At 50.3% G+C, this 14,024-nt stretch overlaps 1 protein-coding gene across 13 annotated transcripts in view; it reads left to right on the top strand.

Annotated features, from left to right (window-relative positions):
- The window catches only part of TRERF1 (transcriptional regulating factor 1), a 205,910-nt gene that overhangs the window by 160,864 nt on the left and 31,022 nt on the right, over positions 1-14,024 (top strand). For 8 of the 13 annotated variants that reach the window (XM_065912920.1, XM_065912921.1, XM_065912919.1 and 5 more), the window contains 5 exons: positions 4,481-6,148; positions 7,528-7,574; positions 8,465-8,615; positions 9,729-10,040; positions 13,363-13,750. In XM_065912920.1, the coding sequence (XP_065768992.1) occupies positions 4,739-6,148; positions 7,528-7,574; positions 8,465-8,615; positions 9,729-10,040; positions 13,363-13,750 (2,308 nt within the window). In that variant the 5' untranslated portion in view covers positions 4,481-4,738. The remainder of the gene's footprint in view (positions 1-4,480; positions 6,149-7,527; positions 7,575-8,464; positions 8,616-9,728; positions 10,041-13,362; positions 13,751-14,024) is intronic. The other 5 variants (XM_065912926.1, XM_065912925.1, XM_065912929.1 and 2 more) reach the window with 3 other exon arrangements.

Genomic DNA, 14,024 nt, shown 5'->3' with positions numbered 1-14,024 from the left:
GCCTCAGCATGGACCCCTGCACCTGATTCTCTGCCTTTGTGCATGTTCCCACAGGTGGAATTCCCCTGCTGGTCCTCTCAGCTCTGTAAACCCTATTTGTCCATCAGGACCAGGTAAAATATAATTGTTCTTTATGAGGATTTAATACTCGCTCAGCTTACAGTGAATAACTTTTCCTGTATATCAGTTCACTAGGACACTTGATCATTGTTCTCTTAATTTTTTTTCCATTTATGGATTCACTCATTCAATAATATTACCCCTCTATCAAGAAATTCTTATCAGAGGGCCTACCATATACTGGGAATTATGGTAAATTTAGGGAATAGAATCATAGGCAAGGGGAAAAAAAAAAAAGACATGGTCCCTGCCCTGGTGTAAGAGAAAGATCCATGAATCAAATAATTACACTGGTGGAAATCAGTTACAGGCTGAGAAGAGTGGTCTGAAGGAAAAGGATATGGTTTTATGAGAACATAAAAGAAATGACCCTGATGTAGCCTTGGCAGTTGAGGTTAGGATAGACTTTCTAAGAAAGTATAGTTTGGGCTGAGAACTGAAGGATGCCCAGGACTTGGCTGGATGAAGAGGTAAAGAAGAGAAGGGGAAAGCTCTCCAAATTGGGGAGGGGCAGTATGTGCAAAGGTCCTGTTGTAAGAGACAGCTTGGCAGATTCATGGAACCTGGTCACTCTGGGAGACCAGAGTGACTGGGAATGTGGACAGGGAGTTGGTGGGGAGAACAAGGAGAAAAGGGTTATATCCTGAGGCTGGGAACAAACCATGGGTAACCCTGTCAGCCCCATTATGATTTTTATTTTAAACTGAATGGTACTAAAGATGTCTTGGAAAGGTTTTAAACAGTGGGATGTTGTTATCACAGTACATTTCGGAAAGTTTAGTCTGCTGCTGCTGTGCGGAGAATGGACATGACTGAAAGCAGGGAGATGACCAATCAGAATGCTTTGGGGATAGTGCAGAAGATAAATACAGTGCCCTGGACTAGGGTGCTAGTAGTGGAACCAGAAGGAAAGTGGGTCGAGTTCAGAAAATACTAGGTGGTAAATTGATGGGTCGTGGTGGTTGGTTAAGGGGGAAGCAAGAGTCAAGGGTGAGACTTTGTTTTGGTTTGTTTTCTTAAAATATTTATTTATTTAGGCTGTGCTGGGTCTTAGTTAGACTTCCTAGGTGGCACTAGTGGTAAAGAACCCACCTGCTAATGCGGGAGACATAAGAAACACAAGTTCAATCCCTGGGTCCGGAAGATGCCCTGGAAGAGGGCACGGCAAGCCACTCCAGTGTTCTTGCTGGGAAAATCCCATGGACCGAGGATTCTAGCAGGCTAGAATCCATAGGGTCACACAGAGTCAGACATGACTGAAGCTACTTAGCCTGCACACACTCAGCGGTCTTAGTTGTGGCCTGCAGGATTTTTTTTTTTTTTTAAATGTGGGATCTAGTTCCCTGACCAGAGATCAAACCCGAGCCCCCTTCACTGGGTGTGTGGAGTCTTAACCACTGAACCATCAGGGAAGTCCTAAGGATTTTGGAGAAGCATCCATTTTGGGGGAGATGATGTTGAGTTTGCTTTGAATTTAGAAATGGGGGTGTGGAGTAGGCAGCTGATCAGGAGGTCAGACCCTCTTAGGGAGTGGTCGCTGGGAGTCCTCAAGGCTTCATCTTCAGGGTCTGCTCCAGCCATGTTTAGCCAGCCTTTGTCCCACCCCACTGCTTTCCTTGTTCCACCCTTCATTCCACCAAACCAAATGCCTCACCCTGAGTTTGTCCATCTCCATCTCTTCTCATTCAGAAAGGGACAGAGACCAACTTAGATTTGCTCCCAGTTGGAGGAGGGGATCTTCAAAAACTTTCTGCTTAAAATCCCCCATAAAAGGATATTGTAAAACCATTTACCCCCTCACACATTTTTAAGTTTACATCTACATTTTTTATCATATGTCTGCAAAAGATGCAATTTCCAGTACATTGTAAACACTGATATTTTTAAGTAAAACTATGACATCACTCTTTTAAATTTATCCAGTGGAATCTAAACACCATGGAATTTGATACCCACATCATCCATTTTAAAAATGTATGAACATGTTCTTCATTAATAGTCAGTGTTCCTTTTTGTCCTGAAATTTTATTTCTGTTTCACTTCCCCTGTGGAATTTTATCCTAATGTAATATGTTTTTTGTCCCTAAAACTCTATCGTTTGTTTCCCTATCCTAATTTTTTGTAACAATTTTATATGAAGTTAAAACTTTTAAAATTTCCTGAAATTATGAAGTTCTAAGTTCTAAAATTTTCTTCCTGTTTGAGTTATCATTATAATGATGATTAAAAGTGTGCAGTGATCAAGACAGCATGAAGTATATTATAATTTGGATAAATAATACACATAAAAATTAAAATTATATTGAGTGATACTGAGGACTTTTTAAAGAAAGTAGCATTTGATTGTTTTTCATGTAAGTACACTTTTTTGTTTGCGGTGTTGGGGGGTGTTGTCTGAAGTATAATTAATTTACAGTGTTGTGTTAATCTCTGACGTATAGCACAGTGGCTCAGTTTTACACATTCTTTTTTAAACATTCTCCTCCATCCTGGTTTATCCCAGGAGACTGCATATAGTTCCCTGTGCTAAACAGTAGGACCTTGTTGTTTATCCATTCTCAGTGTGGTAGTTTACATCTACCAGCCCCAAACTCCCAGTGCGTCCCTCCCCCACTCTCCTCCCCTGGCAACCGCAAGTCTGAGCTCTATGTCTGTGAGTCTGTTTCTTTTTTGTAGTTAGGCTCATTTGTGCTATATTTTAGGTCCACATATAAGTGATGTTATATGATATTTGTTTTCCTCCTCTGACTTACTTCACTTGGTATGACAATCTAGAGTTGCATCCATGTTGCTGCAAATGGCATTAGTTTGTTCTTTTCTGTGGATGAGTAGCATTCCTGTGTGTGTACGCGCACCACATCTTCTTTATCCATTCAGCTGTCGATGAGATTTAGGTTGTTTCCACGCTTTGGCTAAGTCATTTTTTATTGACGTACAACATATACACATGTGATGAAGTCCGAGTGTGCAACTCAGGTTATCACAGAGTAAGCGCACCACCACCCATGCAGCTGTCACCCAGGTCCAGAGGTAGACTCTTGCTGGTGCTGGGTTATTTCTTCTGTTTTTTTCTGTTTTTTTTTTTTTAATCTGTCCATGGAAGAATACTGTTTGTTGCATAAGATATGAGACACAGGCTGACATCTATTATATTTCTATTTTTCATTTATATAGATGTAAGCACGGAAAAGCCTCATGCGTATAAACTAATAGATAGAAAAAAATAGGAGTTTTATTAAAGTGGTGTCAGCTCAGTGTTCTTGATCTGCTTCTGAGTTATGTACCAAAAATCACATAGTGGTCTATCACTGACAATTGTATTTTAATTACTTCTACTGGACCTTCCTAATGAAAAACAAGAATTGGAAACCACCCAGCTTGCAAATAAGATTTCCTACTTATTTATTAGAGTGTCTCACTTTCAGGGTTCTGAGTGTGGCCTCAGTGGTTGTGGCACAGGGGCCCAGTTGCTCCGTGGCATGGGGGTTCTTCCTGGATCAGAGATTGAACTCGTGTCCCCTGCATTGGCAGGCAGATTCTTAACCACTGGACCACAGAGGAAATCCCCTAGTTCATGTTTCTAAGAGAGGGAACTTGATTGGCTCAGCCTATTTGTTTATCCACTTATTTATTTATTTATTTATTTATTTATTTATTGAGCCCAGGCACATCATAGACTTCTGGCCAGGTGATCGGCACTGTGCACGAATGTTTCTTTGAGCAGGGATACCAAAGGATCAAGTAGCTGTGTGCTGACATGCACTGCTCTTCTTTGAAACTGTTGTGCTAGAAGTATACCCTCCAGCCTATGAGTTCCATATCTGTTATTTTTCCCTTTCTATTACATGCGTCTCTTTCCTCCTCGTACTGTAGTTATTCATGGACCAACTCCTTTTTCCACTGTAAGCTCCTCGAGATCTGGCCCATGTCTTAATCATTCCCTTAAGCATTGTGTCTTCCACTTAGTAAATGTCTGTGTCTAATAAGTGTTTGTTGACCAGATGAATTGATTTATGAGTGTCTTAAACTTCTTCATATCCTTTTAGGCCCTACAGTATTGCTGGGCTTTCAATAGCAGGGTCCCAGAAGAACGGATGAATTAATCAGTGAGCAAAACAATGAATTAACGAATCGATGAGCTAATGAGCCGTTAAGCAATGGCTTGAAAGTAAGAGAGTTTACATCTCACATGAGGGTCAAGAGCTGCGGAATCAGTGTAAAGGTGTGGTGTATGAAACTGGCTATTTCTAATCCAGGCTCCCGTTTTGTGTTTATTTCTCTAAGAGTCGTGGTAGATACAGTTGCTCATTGCAAAACATCCAACTAAGTCCTTTCCTGTCCTTTGCAACTTGTCTTGCAGGTGTGAGCAGCATCTCTTCACCACGGTGGCATTTGGTCCGTCCCTTAGCCCGGGTGAGGATGTAAAACCCCTCGCTCTGCACATGCGTGGTAGAGGCCAACGGGAACAGCTGGCTGCAGCCACGGTCACGGACATGTCAGCCGTGGAGTAGTGTGGACGCTTTCTCTCTGCTTCTCAGGGTTTCAGTCCTTTCGGGTTTGTGTCATTGACCTTTTTGTATGGTTTTGTGGCTGGACGTTCACGACCAGGGCAGGCACCATGGGGGACCAGCAGCTGTACAAGACCAACCACGTGGCCCACGGTGGTGAGAACCTTTTCTACCAACAGCCACCACTTGGCGTCCACGGCGGGCTGAACCACAACTATGGGAATACAGTGCCCGGGGCTGGAATGGATGCCCCTCAAGCATCACCCATCTCCCCCCACTTCCCTCAAGACACTCGGGATGGTCTAGGCTTGGCTGTTGGCTCCAAAAACCTTGGCCAAGTGGATACCTCGAGGCAGGGAGGGTGGGGAGGCCACGCAGGGCCTGGAAACCACGTCCAGCTACGTGGCAACCTGACCAACTCGAACATGATGTGGGGGGCGCCGACCCAGGCTGAGCCCACTGATGGCTACCAGTACACCTACTCGCAGGCCAGCGAGATCCGGACCCAGAAACTCACCAGCGGTGTCCTGCACAAGCTAGACTCTTTCACCCAGGTGTTTGCCAACCAAAACCTGCGAATTCAGGTCAACAATATGGCCCAGGTGCTGCACACCCAGTCGGCGGTGATGGATGGAGCGCCCGACAGCGCCCTCCGCCAGTTGCTGTCCCAGAAGCCCATGGAGACCCCAGCACCGGCTCTCCCGTCCCGCTACCAGCAGGCGTCCCAGCAGCCTCACCCTGGTTTCACCAGTGGGCTATCCAAACCGGCTCTCCAGGTCGGGCAGCACCCAAGCCAAGGGCACCTGTATTACGACTACCAGCAGCCGCTGGCCCAGATGCCGGTGCAGGGAGGACAGTCGCTGCAGGCCCCCCAGATGCTATCCCAGCACATGCAGCAGCTGCAACCGCATCAGTATTACCCGCCGCAGCAACAGCCACATGGTGGGCAGCAGCGGGTGTCCATGCAAGAAATGCAGCCACCGCCGCAACAGCAGATTCGCCCGCCACAGCCCCAGCCACAGCCGCAGCCGCGGCAGGGTTCAATGCAGATACCTCAGTATTACCAGTCCCCACCCATGATACAGCCTTTGCCAGAGCCGCAGCAGCCCCAGATGCACCTGCAGCCCCCTTCTTATCACAGGGACCCCCACCAATACACCCCGGAGCAGGCGCACGCAGTCCAGCTGATTCAGCTGGGCTCCGTGCCCCAGTACTACTACCAGGAGCCCCAGCAGCCCTACGGCCACCCTGTGTACCAGCAGAGCCACCTGCCTCAGCACCAGCAGCCTGAGGACGGTCAGCCCAAGACTTATCCAGGCGACAGGCAGGCCCAGGCCATGCTGAGCTCCCACGGGGACCTGGGGCCTCCAGATACAGGAATGGGAGACACGGCCAGCTCCGACCTGAACCGGGCCAGCAGTGCCCTCCCGCCCCGGCCGCTCCTGTCCCCCGGCAGCATCCACCTCAACAACATGGGGTCTCAGCACCAGCAGCTGTCTCCCAGTGCCGTGTGGCCCCAGGTATCCTCAGAGTGGACGTTAATCCCGGGATCTCAGGGTGCGCGTGCGCCAGCTAGAGCTGAGTCCAGTGCAGTGCCTAGTCCCATCCTCCAAACCCCTCCGACACTTTCGTTCTTTTCTTTATTCCACAAACATTAACCAGACACTGTGGAATACGAAATCAACTGTGACTCAGTCTTTTGCCCACAGAGTTTATAATCTCACTAAAGATGTGGCCAAAATATATATCAGGTCCCCAATGATGCATGTCATGGTCAAGGCCTCATCAGGTGCCCAGGGACCACACAGTGGGGATGTCTTGTCCCCCTTAGGTCTGTATCCTTAGGGGACTTCCTATGAAATTGTTCCCTTCTGGAGAGGGAGACCATATTATGACAGCATTTCTCAAAGTCTATTGCTCAGAATAGGAGTTCCATAGAATGTTTAGTGGACATTGCTCGGGGGAGGGGAATGGGTTCATGGGAGAAATCAATATCAGGGGATACCTCATGTAGTTGCACTGCTGAAAACCTTAGCTGCCCACAGGATCCAGGCAGGTAAAGTCAATAAGCAGAATGGCCTGGTATGGATTGTGTGGACTGGAGGGCCTATGCCCCAACTAATGATATCCATAGTCAGGGTTTTTAAAAACAGTCCAGCCAAGCAGACCATGTCTGCAGGTGAGATTCAGCCTTCGGGTGACAGGTATTAACTCTTAATTGTTTCCCAAATATATTTGATCATAAAACTGCCTAATATATGCTGGGCACTGTTCATGTTTTGGCGTGTTCCAAGTGCTACACTCAGGTGTCAACAGATTCAGGGGAGGAGAGTACCTTGAATAAGACCAAGGTAGATGCAGAGAGGGCTCCGATGAAGGTTGAAGGCCAGAGATGAATTCTCTTTGACCCTGTTTTGTTTAGGACTCAGGCCAGTAGTAACTGAGAGCCTTTGTGAATACACGAATAAGATGACATGGCCCAGGCTAAAAAGAATTCCAGCAGGAGGTCTCCTTGTGTGAGGCTGTATCATCCAGCTCTCCATTCTGTGTCTCTTTTGGGAATGGAGTCTGTCCGTGCACAGAGGGGTAGATGGGGAGAACAGGAAGGGAGGTGAGGGATTGAGTCCCAGTGGGCTCACTGGGCTTGTGGCTGGCGGGGCATCTTCAGGGGTGTGGCCCCAAGCCCATGAGCCTCAGGGGAAAGAAGACTGGAAATTTCAGGTGTGGAAGGCCAAGGGCATGAGTAGCTATGAGCCCAGTCAGCATGAGGCAGAGAGAGGGAAGAATCCTAGAAGGGCAGGCCCTGATGTTCCCACTGCTCAAGGACCCCCCCATCAGAAACATGCTTTTTTTTTTTTTTTTCTTCTTTCTTCTGGTGTCCTGCATTGCTCAAAATTAGATGCACCTACCTGATGGTCGAGCCCAGCCAGGGTCTCCTGAGTCAAGGTAGGATGGATGCTTGTTGGCATGCGGGGAGACTGGGAGGTTTTCCTGGATTGTCTCATGATTCGTTTCCAAATTCAAAGTCGGTTCCTCAAAGAAATTTATAAGAATAATAATAGCTGTTGTTGTTGAGCCACTTACTATTACTCCATATCATGTCTAATAAAAGTAATTCAGTGAGGGTGGGTGTGATTACCATGTGCCTAGCTTGTAGTAAGCACTCAACCACTGTTAACTGTTATTATCATTATTATTTTACAAATGAGAAAGCTGAGTCTCAGAGAGCTTAAATTTGCACATCGAGAAAGTAGGGGTGCTGGCATAGACTCCAAAGCCCATGTTCTGCCCTCTTATCCATTCGGTGAGTGTTTATTGAGTACCTACTGTGTGCCAGACATAGAGCTAAGCTTTGAGGATGCCATAGTGAAATAGTACAGTCTTGCTTCCTCCCCTCATGGGTGTGGTAAATCATTAAAGCCAGAGTTAGCCAGAACCTGACAAACTAAGATGTGTAATCTGAAGACTTAATCAGAGGACTGAGACTCATATCTGAAAGGGAAGGCTTCTAGAAGAAGAGGACCCAAGCACCCTGTTTCTAGAAGGGTAGTAAGCCAGAGGTGGGGGAAAAAACCAGCACGTGAAGGCCTGGAATGAAGAAAGATGTTTGGTTCACCTTTTGCATGATGTTAAGCACACCCTTTCCTACTTTTGAGCCTCTGTTTTCCATCTGCAAATTGGGCTCAGTTCTCCGAAGGGAATTGGCGAGGGGCCATGGCCATGGGTGCTTTGGGTGAATGAAACGGCTTCATCGTGGGTTGTGTGGCCTTGTGATGAGTCATTATTTCCCTTTGTTGATGTGCGTGTCCTCTCCACTTGGCCCTACCCTTGAGCAGCGGCCAACCCAAAGGAGTGTTTGGGGAGCAGTTTGATGCCAAGAACAAGCTGACATGCTCCATCTGCCTGAAGGAGTTCAAGAGCCTGCCCGCCCTGAATGGCCACATGCGGTCCCATGGGGGGATGAGGGCCTCCCCCAGCCTCAAACAGGTGAGCAGGAACGCACCCCCTATGCTTCCCAGGCCATGTGCTGCTTGCTTTGCTTTGCTGCCGGCAGATGGAGTAATATGAGCCCCACCTGGGGGACCTGGAGAGGCATAGTCCTTCCCTAAAGGAAGTGCTCAAGCTTTGATGCTGGGAGCCAGCCAGGTCACACAGTCCCCACTTCCACTGGCACCATGGACAAAAATCTAGAACTGAGGTGGTAGAAGTCCTTTTAGGGGATCCCAGCCTCTCTATGTCCTGGAGAAGACAGCAAAGAAAACATGGAGATGCAATATTGTTTTTAACTTCTGCTGCATGACGCACTCAAGACCAGGGTCCCTTAGGCCTTCCAAATCAGTAGTCAGTGGCCAGGGAGAGCTAGTGTGACCACCAGGCTCCCAGCCAGCATTTTCTATTCACTGGGGCACCAGTGTTAGACTGTGGCATCTAGAGACCTTTAAATGCTCTCAGGATTATCCAGGCAGGATATGCTTGTGATGGACTATCCATGCAGTTTTATTTTATTTTCTTTTTTTTCTTTTCTTTTTTTTTTTTTCCATGCAGTTTTAGAGTTAGGTTAAAACTCAAAAGAATTTTCTTGATTCTTTGAATATTGTGCACCTTGATTTAAGTCTATGAGATTAACTCGCTGTTCGCCAAAAACTTTGATGTGATCCAGGTCACTCCGTCTCTTGACGGTGCCAGTTAAAAGATCTTTGTCTTCCATTTGACAGATGAGTCAACTGCAGCCCAGAGAATTAAAAGGTCCTACATGAGAGCTTATATGGGGTTTTTCCTTCTTTTTTTTTTTTTTGCCTGATTCTAAATCCAGATCCTTTTCATGAAAAGCAATGACAACCACACAAAAATTTTTCTTCACTATCTGTTTGAATATACAAGTGGTCAGAATTTTTAAATGTAGAAAATAGAGTGCCTTGTCCACTGCTCATGGGCGTCACTGGAGCCAAGGGACTCAGGGTGGCAGGAAGGAAGCCACCCTGAGGCGGTTCTCTGTCACCCACGCGTGATGTCCAGGAGCCTTGCAGGAAGAGCAAAGTTGCATGCCCCACTGTGGGAGCTGCTCTGAGCCCAGGATCAAAGCCTTTATTGTCTGTGTAGGAGGAAGGAGAGAAGGCCCCGGCGCCTCCGCCTCAGCCCCAGCCGCCACTGCCGCCTCCGCCTCCGCCGCCGCCACCTCAGCTCCCTCCCGAGGCGGAAAGCCTCACGCCTATGGTCATGCCCGTGTCTGTCCCTGTCAAGCTTCTCCCGCCCAAGCCCAGCTCTCAGGGCTTCGCCAACAGCGTCGCTGCCGCCCCCTCGGCCAGAGACAAGCCAGCCAGCTCGATGTCGGACGACGAGATGCCCGTGCTCGTGAGGATGACCCTCTCTCCCCCACACTCGCCCCACGGGGCTACCCCCAACCCGCCTGCTGTGAGTTGCTGCTCCGCCCCACCTGCCTGGGGTGGGGACATCCCTTTGCTTTCTTGGAGATGGGGACAGATCCGCCCGGGCCACCGGCCAGAGCTCAGACGTGGCATGGCCCCTTGGGGCTGAGCCCCTGTGGCCACCCTGGGAATTCCCATCTGTGTCCAATCTACTTGCTACCCAGTAAACGCCTAGTATTCTACCAGGCTCACGTTCCAGATTAGATTCTGAGAGACCCGAAAATGTTCCTGGATTAAAAACAGAGGTGATAACTCAGCTGATGATCACAATGATTAAAATATGGACGTACTGTTCCGGATCACAAAGAGCTACTGCCCAGGGACCTCCCTGGTCCCTCCCCCAGGATCTTCAGACCTCCCCGGATCCATCCACCAGAGGTGTAACCCCCTGGCACGGCAGGTCGTCCAGGCATCCAAGCTCATTGTCAGCCTTAGCAGATGCTTAATATTTTCAATATCACCTCTGCATAATTAAATACTCTCAGAGGACCTGATTCATTGAGGTTCCCAAAGTAATTCCACTGAGACACCCACCCCCAATCTCAAGAAAGCAAAGAGATTCGTGTTTCTTACTGTCCTTCTCTTTCTCAGCTTCCAAGTGCTTCACCCAAGCTGCTTAGCCTGGCTCTGGGACAGAGATCTCTCTCTGTCTCCTTCCCTCTCCCCTTCCTTCCCTCCCCCCATCTGCCCCCAGCCCCTGTGGAGTCTAGAACCCCTATGGTTCATTACATCAGACTTGTCCCCTCCTCACAAAGTGCTGTGCTGGGTCATACTTGTTCTCACAGAATAAGTGGCCACAGGAATTCCAGGAGGTATAAAGGTGGGGCTTGGCCAGGAGAAGGATAGGGAGAATAATGAAGAGAACTAGAAAAGTCCAGAAAGAGCCTTGTTGGTTCTCTCCATAATATCAAGGCTCAGAAGAAGAAAGACAGGTGGAGAACTTCTGGAGGTGAGGATTCCCATCAGTTGGCAGGTCCTGGGGGCCAACAACAGGCAGAGAGATGAAACCACACAGCCAGGCCCCCTCTTTGCCCAGGGAAGTGCCTGATTTGGTGGGAGAGACACTGTTTCTACCCTTTGGAAACTTTCAGCCTGAAGCTGGAGAAAGTCAGGTTTTTAGTGACACACGGGTCAGAGCTCCAGGCAGCAGGTCTGCCCCAACTCTAAACAGAGACACCAAGGCCCTCAGCACTGCCCAGCGTGGGGCTGGTGGGGAATATACCCCAGGAACTAAGGTCGTTAGGGACTAAGACAAGGCAAGGGACATTAGGTGTTAGAAGACCATCATGGGGAGACAGAGATGAACTTGGTTTTATGGGAAGGGTGAGAAAGATACTGTGAGGAGATAAGCCGAAGCATGAAGTAGGACTGAGTACATGTGAGCAAGGTCCTGACACTTAATATATTAAGAGATGAAAATGTGCAGGGAGGAGCCTTGGGTTTTAATTCCCACTATGCTCCTAGCCAGTTGGGGTGCAAACAACTGAGACCCTTCCCTTCTCAGAACCATGGTTTCTCCCATGACCTCCCATATTGAGTAGGCCTCCTCAGTGGCTGTCACCTCTCTGGGGAGCTTTTAAAACCTCTCAGCGCTTGGCCCTGCTTGGCTGGAACTCTGTAAATGCTTCCTCCCAGGTGATATCCAGGTCTGACCTTCTGGGGGCCTTCCCTGGCCCACAGTCTCAGAGCCTTGCCTGGAGGATTGGAAAGTTCCGATTCAGAGCTGTTGTCACTGAACCAGAGGCTCAAGGAGAGAGGGCCCCAAAGGGACCTCTGGCCCTGTCTGTGGTCAGAGGTCTGGATTCCGGTGCAGTGTTGAAGACATGCAGGGTCCTCAGTTGACCTCATCAGTCACCCAGGAACTGGGTGTAAAGCATCAGGATTGCTCCCCTAGTTGGGGTGCACAGGCATCCTTTCCCCATTCCTCAGCCCTCTCTCCATCTCAGCCTCAGGCAGCAAGGAGCCCTCTGGTGGGGAAAGGAAGCAGGCTCTGTGGCCCTGGGGATGAACCTCTCTGCCCCTTCTTTTCCCACCTCTCTGCTTCCCTAAACTCCCCTGCTAGGGGCTGGGATGGCACCCCAGAAACTAAGGGGGAATCAAGGAGGGGCAGCCTGAAGTGCTGAAGGCAGCAGAACTGTCTTCAGCAGGGTTAGTTAGAGGGAGAGGAGCCCAGAGCTGAGGGGTGCCTGGGGCAGGTCACATGACCATGGCCAACCCTTCCCATCATCCCCTGCTGCCTCCTACTGAGGCACCAAGGTGGATACGAGGATTGCCAGGGACCACAGCTGTGGTAGGCACTGGCCTGCAGGGCCTGGGAGGGGACCACAGACTGCCCAGAACTTCCCTGCAGGTATCCCCTCTGCACCCCCGCCCCCACCCCTCCAACCACACCCCTGTCTCTCCGGCCTCACCCAGCTCTGGGTTTTCTGAGCTGATGCTGGCACACACCAAGTCTGTTTGTGTTTGGCTTTGGCATGCCCTGCTTTATCTCCTTCCATGCATATGTTTACTTATTAGTATATCTGTTTCCATGTGGCAAATCTTCCTTCCAGAAGATGCTTGGTTCTGCTGGAATAAAATAAACTAACCCCGCTGACAGGAAACCAACCTAGGAGAAGGGTTTGCCACAGAGGAGAGCCACCGTGCTGGGGGCAGCAGTGAAGGGTGGTGAGGGGGAAGGGTCACCGGATCCACTTCTAGGAGAGCACATGGGAGGGGTCCTCAGAGATCCCAGCTGGCGGCTCTCCTCCACCCTGACAGTTACCTCCAAGGGGGAGCCCAGTGTGTGGGTCACTGGCCCTGGGAGCCTTGGCTGAGGCCTGACCCCCCGTCTTCCTGCCCCACAGCCTCTGCCAGCTTCCCTGAATAGACGATTCTGTCCCCTTCTTAGAACATGTGTTATCTGTCCCCGAGGTCCGTCCCTGGGGAGCCCGTGGGGAATTAAAGGGCCCACTCAGCTGGAGTCCACTCAGCAGATGGGAATGCGGTGATAAGCAGTAAAGAATGTGAATTTATTCTTTCTTGCCCACCCACTGTGCCTACCACCCCAGCCCCCCGCAATCCGTCTCCAGACATGAGGGATTTCCTCCCAAACCAAAATCGGCTCCCTCAACCAAGCCACAGATCTCGCCTTGTGGGAGATGGCTGTGACCGTTTCTCAGGCAGAGGACGCTGGGGCCAGACCGGGGCGGGGGGGGGGAGGGGGGCGTGTTCCCGTTAGAACGCAGATTTCCCCCTCCCCTCAACCTGTGGCAAGAGCCTGAGGGAAAAGCCCCAGCATTTGAATCGGATCGTTCTTCCCGTCGTAGGAAATTCCCAAGAAGCACCAGCCAGGCGCGGCCAAAGCCGAGGAAGCCCTCAGGAGCGCGCCATCGGAGAAGAAGAAGTTCCGGCACCGGCCGGAGCCGCTCTTCATCCCGCCACCGCCCTCCTACACGCCCAACCTCGCCGCCTCGCACTCGGGCGCCACCCTGTACCAGAGCCAGCTGCGCTCCCCGCGGGTGCTGGGCGACCACCTGCTCCTGGACCCCGCCCACGAGCTGCCCCCCTACACGCCCCCGCCCATGCTCAGCCCGGTGCGCCAGGGCTCGGGGCTCTTCAGCAACGTGCTCATCGCCGGCCACGGCCCCGGCGCCCACCCGCAGCTGCCCCTCACGCCCCTGACGCCCACGCCGCGCGTGCTGCTCTGCCGCTCCAGTGAGTCGCCCCCAAACCCCGCCGCCGCCACCCCGGGGGCCGGGGGGTGGGGGAGGGCACCCCGGCTGTGGGTGCTGCTGCCCTGAGAAGCCTCCCGTTCTGTCCTTGTCTCATTCTCCTCACAGATCTTTGAGGTGGCCCACAGACCTCTGAGGTGCCTCAGACCGTGTGCTGCGTGCTAGGAATTCTTAGAATACTTACCCTCAAGGGAATCACAGTCATGCCACGAAGACCAACGCATAAAGCTCATTAGGATTTCTCTGGGATGAGAGAG

The sequence above is a fragment of the Muntiacus reevesi genome, chromosome 20 (genome assembly GCF_963930625.1).
Source record: "Muntiacus reevesi chromosome 20, mMunRee1.1, whole genome shotgun sequence".
NCBI classification, from domain to species: Eukaryota; Metazoa; Chordata; class Mammalia; order Artiodactyla; family Cervidae; genus Muntiacus; species Muntiacus reevesi.
The sequence above is the reverse complement of the archived record's forward strand: the minus strand, read 5'-3'. Positions and strand labels throughout refer to the sequence as shown.